Source organism: Monopterus albus, unplaced genomic scaffold, assembly GCF_001952655.1.
Source record: "Monopterus albus unplaced genomic scaffold, M_albus_1.0 scaffold94.1, whole genome shotgun sequence".
Lineage (NCBI taxonomy): Eukaryota > Metazoa > Chordata > Actinopteri > Synbranchiformes > Synbranchidae > Monopterus > Monopterus albus.
Window position 1 is genome coordinate 214136 of NW_018127974.1, and position 9784 is coordinate 223919.

A 9784-nucleotide genomic window follows, 5' to 3' on the forward strand; every position below is an offset into this window, starting at 1 on the left:
AAAACCGCGCAGAGGTATGAAAACTGGGACAAAATTTCAATGAAAAAAGTCGTCGAAAACCGAATCGTATGAAAAGTAGGGCATATGAAAACAGAGGTTCCAACTTAACATAATAGCATAAATGAATTTATAACAATGATTTCAACAATGTTAAATTTACATTAGACTCATTATGGCAACAAATGCATTTAAGCATTTAAATGAGGCACAATGCTTAAGTTGACATGTTCTCCTACTGTATATAGTCAAGATTTGTCTTTGAACCTGTGTACCATCTTGCTGTGGTAACTTATCCAAGTGCTGACATTCTGGCCTACTGGACTTGAAACACACACTTACCATTCTCTCCTACAGTCATGGGGATGTTAACTTCCAGGTAAGAACCTGCACCAACATTCACATGAATAGCATTGGTTTCCTAGTAACAGAGATGAAGACACGGAGGAAGGAGGGAGGGAGGGAGGGAGGGAGGGAAGAAGGAAAGGATGGGAGCAAACAGAATCAAAGCTGTGAAAATATTTTGGAGGGTGCCTTACTGCTTAAAAATTAAATATATCCACCTAATCAGAACAAAACTATGTTCAAAAGACGAAATAAAATGAAAAGTTTCCCTGACTTGTCCCATTTTATGTTTAAATCCAATATGCGCTTATGTTGTTATCAAGCATGCACTAGCTTTGGAAAAAAATAAATCCCTGCACTGCTCCAGGATGAAAATTTGAATAAGCATAAAACATGAACCAACATCAGAAACTCAAACATGGTAAAGAATAAAAACAAAGACAAGGGAAGCAGCAGGGAGAGGAAGGAAGATCAAATGAGGTGGGCAAGAAAGAAAACAGAGTGGAGATAGAAGAAAGCACACAAGAGCAAAAGTCACCCTGTTTTTAGTGAAAAGCAGATCGATGGTGGCATCAGCAATAATGTTCATGCGGAGCTCAAAGGCCTGGATCTGCCTGGGTTTTCCTGGTTGGGCGTCCTCGGTCACTTTCATTGCCTGGTAATCAGCTGGGAGGAAGAACTTCCACAGACAGTCCCTAAGAAAGGTACATGCCACAATCTAAAGCCTTAAAAATCTGAGCTATTACATTTCTGAGGCTTTGACAACAAAGTGTACAATAGAAAACGGCACTCTTCTTACATATTTTACATCTGTATTGGTTAAAGCACACTGTGTGTGTGTGTATGTTTATGTGCGCATGTATGTGGGACACTCCATGCTGTTTGAAGGTCACTAAGTTGTGTTAGATTGATACGATTGAAGAATGAGCTGACATCATTCTGATTCAAATTCTGCTGAATATACTTTACTGTAAAAACTATGAAATTTGGTTTATTTCTTCTGGGGAGTTGGTGGGCTTCCCTGCTGAGTCCAGGTAGCAGCTTCCGCTGATCGTCACAGTTTCTAGTTAAAATGACACACAGCGTGGCCATACCAGATGTCGCTAACTAGCGTTAACTCCGTAACTTAAATTGATGACAGGACAAAATGAAAGCAGTATTTTTAGCTGCAGCACAATGTCATATTTGAATGAATATTTGCCAATTATTACCACAGAATACCCGGAGCCCAAAAACTGCCATTTGGGACAGCCCTAAAGACCAGTTTGTGTTTAAGCTAAAACTCAATCATTTAACTTGCTAAAATTTAGCAGCATTTATGCCCACGCTTTAATGTTAACAGATGCTACATATTGGGAATGGTTGATAAAATTTTACTTTTATTGTGTTCGTTACGTACCTCTGGCGATCTGCCCAAGGCCCGTAGTTGAAGTCAGTTCCTTTCCCACAGACAATGTCCAGACCCCAACACGGAGGCAAATCCTGGAGTTTATCACCCTCACTACATGCTTCTGCCTCCTCCCCACCATCCTGCTCCACAGGGACCAGACCTGTGCATACACACACACACACGCACACACGCACACACACACACACACGCACACACACAAACAAATGTTAAACAACGCAAGACAAACAACCTTGAAACCCAAGAATGCCTTTATTACTGGCATCTTACTGGGTAAGATATTGTACAGCTGGCTTCAACTTTCTCATCACCAGCCAGTCACTGCAAGTTTGTCACACTCACATTCTTGGGCTAGCAATGAAGTACAGATACACAGTAAATATATTACAATTTTCTTAGTGTAATTTCAAGTGTTTTGATGTGTTTTTATTGTCATTGCAAAACAGATGGTCTCTGTGTGCAAGTGTGTGCATGTGCATACCAGGTTCATCCTGATAATAGTAGATGTCAACATCATTGGACTGCATGACCACAAAGCCTTCACCCATTAGTCTGGGAGGTCTAGAGAAGCAATCCACAGTAACTGTTTAGAGACTAATCTGATTTTATAGTAAAAATGATGAACACAGCAGCCAGTTCTATATAATTAACAATTATGGTCACAGCATGTTAATAGGCACCTAAAAAAAAACACCAAAGCATGATACAAAAAATTCTTTTTATAAATGCAGTGGCCTTGCTTTTACACATTTTTACTCCATCTCACTAAAGATACGTCAAAGACTGCTGGAGGCTGAAGTCACTGATGGCTCTTCCAGTGGCTATAGCTGCCAAAACTGCACTGAAAGTCTCTCTTAAATCAGTGAGAGTTAACGCAGTCTCTCGCTATGGATTTTCATTCAGAAAAGGTGTGGACAATGATTTATAGCCTTCCTGCTTATTACACAATACAAATAAAGTTGCAAGATGGAAAACTGCAGAGCAGAAAGAAAGAGGATGCCTTGTGGCAACATTTTGGTATTAAAACTGTCGCCTGTCTAAATCACATAAACTAATCTTTGTTTTTTATCCAAACAGCTGTAACATACCTGTAGCTCCAATACTCGGCAAACTAAAAGCACGGTTATGCATTAAATGCAATGAAAAACATGTTTGTGTTTGCAAAAATTCATTCATTTAAATAGCTATTTATTTTGAATTACCACCATATAAATGTGGTACAAAAAAGCAAATTTTCAGGTTTTATTTTGTACAAATAAGCACAGAAATACAGAGTGAGCCTTCTGCCTGGTTGTATTTACAATTCAAATCATACATTACATATTGCAAAATAATTGATTATGAATTTTAAACTGTATAATGACTTCATTTTCTATGGTTATTATGGTATGGCTTAAAAAATTTGTGGCAAATGATTTTCAATGTTAATATACTTAAGTCAAAATGTGTAACTCTAAAAATACTTTCAGCACTGAAATTGACTCAAGTGAAAGAATATTCAGACATTGCAATAACGCCTCAAAATTCAGTCGATTTTATCACTTTTATGTGAAATTCACTCTTGAATTTCAATGAACTACAGTATTTTGAAAATAGATTAATTCTACACTCAAATCAAATTTAAATATGTAAAATGTTGCCCCAGCAACCTTGCTTGGACTTACTCATCATTCTGCATGCCAAGGTAGCGTGGACTGGGAACCAGCATGACACGCACATTCTCCAGGGAGCCTTTAACAATGTGCATATACTGGTCCAGGTGGCTAGATGGAGGCTTTGTGGCGTATGTCAGGAGGGCATCCTCAAAGTTCACACACAGAGTCTGGGGGAGGTGGTGGTTCCCAAAAGCCAAACGACCCTAGAGGAAAGCAAATATACACAGTAAAATATAAAGGACTGAGGCCAAAACCCTATAAATGTCTTTTTTTTTGTTCCATTCACAATAATTTCTTTCTCTAAATAATGCTCTTCTAGAATCCTACTTCCTTACTTTGTTGTTGAATTTCTGAGGTACTTACAGTGCTGATGTTAACTTTGATGACAGGAATGAGGGAGCGCCAAGACGACGCAGGGTCTGGACTTTCTGCTATGATGTTCACACTATACAACAACCAGAAGACTTTTTATTACTGAAGCCTTTCAACAGTGAAGCAGTGCTACAATTCCAGTCAATACAATAAATTTGGCTGTCTTAGGAAAATGACAATAGCTCTCATCTGTCTGCAACCTCAATACAAAGAGAGAAAAGGGAGCTGGACGTGCATCTTACTCAGACTGTATGTCATTAGGCCTCCCTTCAGCAATATTCCCCGATGGAAAATTGCTGATTCCTGCATTTTTGCACTCTCATGCACATCTCTGAATATATTTCCCTCTTTTATAGCCCTGCAGTTTTGTTTGCTGTATCAATTGCGGATCATATATCAAGAAGTGGGCAATTAACCCAGTGACATTTTAATATCATCTTAAGGTAAATATTATTTTTAATATTAAGTAATTTCTACTTATTCATCTTAAACTCAGTGATCCCCTAAACAACCCTAACATTTATTATAAACAAAAGCTATCGGATATGAGGCCTTTGCTCATACCTTTCCAGGGTCTTGTTTCTGTCCTCTTGTCCCCTCTCTTCATCTTTTTTGGGTGTTAGGAGTGTGGGTTCCAGTCCGAAAGTCTCCTGCAGCCGGGCGTAGAGGTCGGTGCGATTGTAGACGTGAAATTCAAAGCCGTTAACTGTCACATAAAGCCTGGTCTCTGCCTTGGGGTCTGGTGACAAGGGAGACATCTTAAAACCTATCATCAGGGGATGTGTCCATTTATCCATCGATGGTCATATTTCATTCCATAACCTGTTTATTTATACAGCTATTTTCTTTCAAGCAAGGAATGGGAGGGAAGTTTACAATATGAAGTGTTAAAAATGAACAGAACCAAATAAAACCTATTTCAGTTTTATGCTGGAGCTACAGTTAGGACGTTTTCTCATAACTTGACTTCCACACTTAAATTTTTCATCATTATATTTACGTGAGAAATAGTGAAAACTGCAGCACAATATCCTGAAGTCCTTGTTGACATATTCTGTTTGGCCCCAACAACAAGTAAAAACCCAAAAATATTTAGTTTATTATCAGAATTTTGCTTAAAAATTACAATTAACTGATTATCAAAACTGCTGCAGATTAGCCTTCTGTCAATTAGGCATCAAATACTCACTGCAGCTCCAATTTATTTTCTGCAGGTGATTAATAAAGTAAGTTGTTGATTGCTCCACAGACAAAGAAACTCACTAAATCATTCATCTGCATTTATCCTAAACTGCAAGCTAATTACAGACTCCTCAGTTAGGTTAATCAGTGAACAGAAAGTGATGTTTGTGAATCTAAAAAGATAAACATCAACAAAGTTTTTGATTAATTATCTTCCACAGGACAACCACAGTAAACTCACCATGCTGTTTCTGTTTTGGGTTATACATTTTCCACCAGCGAAATATGAGGAAGCCATCTTGTATTCTGCAACATGAAAAAAATGAATAAATAAATAAATAAATAAAAATCAATAAGCAAGATATAGAATCTAGAAGAAGAGAGCCAAGGAGAAGCACACAGTATAGCTCAGGTCACAATACCTGATAGACATGTCTTGGTTGATGTAGTAGACATCTCTGAACATAACTTTCCCTGACAGCACAGAGAAGGAGAAGGAGCCTGCGGAGGAGGAGTCACACACAGAGAGCTACTATAATTTAACAATAACAGCTGTGCTTCTGAGGTCCTTAAAACAAGTCTAAATCTGTCTGAAATCACAGTGGTTTAAATTTAAATCAGCTTTTGAAAAGGTTAAACAAAAAAATGTAATTACATGGTTGCATAAGCCATGATAAAAATAAACTCCCTGCACAGTGGAACAACCTCTTTGGGGCTTCCAAATCTAGTGAAGAAAATCTGATTTTTAAAAAAAGATCAGCAGGCACAGGGCGACTGCTCACTTTGTAACACATGCTGTGGAAGAGACATTAACTAAGCCATGCTCTCCTCATTAAAATGTAATGCTATCTTGGCAACCACTCTTGCCTTTTCTATTTACTCACAGCCAGTCAGCTAAAAGTTTCATACACATACACTGCTGTGATGCTAAATAAATACACTATTTTGACAATTAACTGAAAAACATGTTTAATTACAAAGTGGGCATCGATATGACCTGCTGTTGCTTCTTTCTGGTGGACAGTTGGGTTGGTTGGGCTGGGTTACAGAGCAGATGCACCTGACAAGATATACTCTAGTTTTCTTTATATATTTATTGTTAATCACCTGCTCAAAAATAATGGCAGACTTGCATTTGGATTATGGCGTTAATGTGTTTTATAAATTAATTCCTGTGTCATTTATGTAAAGAAATTCAATCTAGTGTTGTCTGCAGATGGCTGTTCAGACTCTATGGAGATAATCACTGAGAGAACCTGGCTCATCATAAAATATTCAGGCAGACTGTATTAATGCCTTGAACTGAATGCTTTGGCAATGCTCTGTGTGATGGAGCTCCTGAGGAACAGACCGATGTGAATGTAGCCATCCTTGTAGAGTCTGTTGATGATGATGGTGAGGATGAGGCCAATGTTGCGGGAGTTGTAATAAGTTAAGTAGATGATCCATCCACAGGACAGAATGGTGGCTGAAAGGGAAAAACATGGCATGGACTCAGTCAGGAAAAGATGATGAATTCCAGGGATTACCTGTCACAGAAAGGCTTGGACACAGCACCTAAATGTCTTTGTGGAGCATCTTAAGCCGAATAAACATAAAAAGGCCTTTAGGCTACATATCACAAGTTAATGTAGGCTAAAAACAGAGAATGCTATGAGCTGACAAAAAAAGAATGGCTTATGAGCGCATGTCAGCTTTCTTTCACTTTATTGTAAAGATAATGGTGGTAAAAAAAAAAAAATAAAAAGGGAGAAAAGACTAAAATGATTCAAAATGTTTCAACCTCCCTAGCCACCACCACCACACTAAGCCCTCCGAAAACCTAGAGAAACCCTGAATTTAACTGAAGCTTAGTTTGAATAAATATTCCTGTCATCACACCAAGTTTGACAGTGGGTTTAATAATGAACACAATGTGCAAGATGCCATTTTTGCTGACATGACCAAGATCAACCCACATAGAAAAATTCCACCTGAAAATGTATTAATTACTTAAGGAATATTAGAATCAACTCTTTTTTGTTTTTTAACTTTACTTTAATGAAAATTTTTAATTTCAAGTTTTACATTTTGTGTCTGTCTCTCACTCAAAAAAAAATCTCAAAATAAAAATGCTCCAGGTTAGCTTCTTTAACCAGTAGGCGTGGATCATATCAGGGCCTGGTGCTGTCCAGCTCTTCATACTTGAGACCCTCTCTTGAATGTCTGCCATTGTGATGATTACTGGGTCTTGTTCAGGGAGGTTGCTGTGGTCTGCTCTTACGTCCACCAGCCACTAGGCATTGTTGTTATGCGATGCGTCCTCCTCCCATATGCTCTTCCAGAACTGTTCAGTCTCAAGCCTTGGTGGGTCTGCTCTCATGTTATTACCCTGCCACTGCGAGTACACCTTGGATGGCTCAGTGGAGAACATTTGGTTTATTCTCCTGGCTTCAACTTCTCGGGTGTACCTCTTCAGCCAGGTGGCCAGGGCTGTGAGCCTTTGCTTGGCAGTCTCTAAGGTCTCAGGTATGGACAGTGTGGTGTACTTCTTAGGTACCCCTTTCTTCATCATGCCTTTCTGCAATTCCAATAGCTGGCTAATTTCTCTCCTTGCTGCCTTGATCTTGGTCTCCAACCTCATTCTCCATGGAGGATATTGCTCCTTATGGCCTTTGTTGAACGTATAGCCAAGCATCTCAAGGATCATGGTTGCTGTGGTGTATATGAGCTTGTTGGTCTCAGTGATGGTCGTGGTAGGGATTGTTCTTAGTGCTGCATTCACATCCTCTAGCAGACTTTCAGAAGGCACTTCACTTAGTCTTGGTAACTGAATACGAGAATTCCAGGTGTCTATCTTGCTCATGATCTTCAATCTCAGGTCAGCTGCTCTTGAATCAAGCTCATCTGGACCCGTTATTATTATAGTCTGCCTATTTAGAGGGTGAAAAGTAGCCACTGTGCTGTTTGGTATCATGGTGTGTACTACACTGAACATGGACCACAGAAAGCTAAGGAGAGAGTTGTTCTTTCTAATCTCCTGAGACATTACAGACAAACATGTTAAAGGTAAAGGTTATAAGACCATCTCCAAGCAACTCTATGTTCCTGTGACTATAGTGGCACATATTATTCAGAAGTTTAAGGTCCATGGTACTGTAGCCAACCTCCCTGGACGTGGCCGCAAGAGGAAAATTGATGACAAATTGAAGAGACGGATAATGTGAATGGTAGCCAAACAGCCCAGAACAACTTCCAAAGAGATTAGGTCCACCAGCCACTAGGCATTGTTGTTATGCGATGCGTCCTCCTCCCATATGCTCTTCCAGAACTGTTCAGTCTCAAGCCTTGGTGGGTCTGCTCTCATGTTATTACCCTGCCACTGCGAGTACACCTTGGATGGCTCAGTGGAGAACATTTGGTTTATTCTCCTGGCTTCAACTTCTCGGGTGTACCTCTTCAGCCAGGTGGCCAGGGCTGTGAGCCTTTGCTTGGCAGTCTCTAAGGTCTCAGGTATGGACAGTGTGGTGTACTTCTTAGGTACCCCTTTCTTCATCATGCCTTTCTGCAATTCCAATAGCTGGCTAATTTCTCTCCTTGCTGCCTTGATCTTGGTCTCCAACCTCATTCTCCATGGAGGATATTGCTCCTTATGGCCTTTGTTGAACGTATAGCCAAGCATCTCAAGGATCATGGTTGCTGTGGTGTATATGAGCTTGTTGGTCTCAGTGATGGTCGTGGTAGGGATTGTTCTTAGTGCTGCATTCACATCCTCTAGCAGACTTTCAGAAGGCACTTCACTTAGTCTTGGTAACTGAATACGAGAATTCCAGGTGTCTATCTTGCTCATGATCTTCAATCTCAGGTCAGCTGCTCTTGAATCAAGCTCATCTGGACCCGTTATTATTATAGTCTGCCTATTTAGAGGGTGAAAAGTAGCCACTGTGCTGTTTGGTATCATGGTGTGTACTACACTGAACATGGACCACAGAAAGCTAAGGAGAGAGTTGTTCTTTCTAATCTCCTGAGACATTACAGACAAACATGTTAAAGGTAAAGGTTATAAGACCATCTCCAAGCAACTCTATGTTCCTGTGACTATAGTGGCACATATTATTCAGAAGTTTAAGGTCCATGGTACTGTAGCCAACCTCCCTGGACGTGGCCGCAAGAGGAAAATTGATGACAAATTGAAGAGACGGATAATGTGAATGGTAGCCAAACAGCCCAGAACAACTTCCAAAGAGATTAGAGGTGAACTCCAAGGTCAAGGTACATCAGTGTCAGATCGCACCATCCGTCTCTGTCTGAGCCACAGTGGACTTCATGGAAGACGACCGAGGAGGACTCCACTGTTGAAAGCAACTCATAAAAAAGCGAGAATGGAATTTAACAAAATGCATATTGACCAGCCACAAAGCTTGTGGGAGAATGTCCTTTGGACAGATCAGACAAAACTGGAACTGTTTGGCAAGTCACATCAACTCTATGTTCACAGACGCAAAAATGAAGCATACAAAGAAAAGAACAGTAGGTACAGTGAAAACATGGAGGAGGCTCAGTTATGTTCTGGGTAGTGTTGCTTTCGTCAATGAAAATTATGACTAAACATCGTCGTCAACGAACCTTTATCGTGTGACAAAAATGAGACGAGACGCAACGAAAATGCTGGTCGTGTGATGATGATTATAACTAAATGTATAATGCAATATCGTTGATGAATAAAACGAGACTAAATGTGGTTCACAAAATAAAAACTATGCCAAAATGTCTCTTCATTTTCGTTGACCAAAATGAGACGAAACGAAATGTTATACCGTTATTTCGCGTTATTATTATTATTATT

General features: G+C 39.6%; 1 protein-coding gene across 10 annotated transcripts in view; it reads right to left on the bottom strand.

The window, feature by feature from the left end:
* The window catches only part of kiaa1109 (KIAA1109 ortholog), an 80954-nt gene that overhangs the window by 62793 nt on the left and 8377 nt on the right, over nucleotides 1-9784 (bottom strand). For all 10 annotated transcript variants that reach the window (XM_020608706.1, XM_020608710.1, XM_020608713.1 and 7 more), the window contains exons 3-12: nucleotides 6311-6427; nucleotides 5382-5460; nucleotides 5201-5265; nucleotides 4342-4516; nucleotides 3769-3850; nucleotides 3415-3608; nucleotides 2232-2311; nucleotides 1742-1892; nucleotides 881-1037; nucleotides 340-418 (exon numbers count right to left, since the gene is read on the bottom strand). In XM_020608706.1, the coding sequence (XP_020464362.1) occupies nucleotides 340-418; nucleotides 881-1037; nucleotides 1742-1892; nucleotides 2232-2311; nucleotides 3415-3608; nucleotides 3769-3850; nucleotides 4342-4516; nucleotides 5201-5265; nucleotides 5382-5460; nucleotides 6311-6427 (1179 nt within the window). The remainder of the gene's footprint in view (nucleotides 1-339; nucleotides 419-880; nucleotides 1038-1741; nucleotides 1893-2231; nucleotides 2312-3414; nucleotides 3609-3768; nucleotides 3851-4341; nucleotides 4517-5200; nucleotides 5266-5381; nucleotides 5461-6310; nucleotides 6428-9784) is intronic.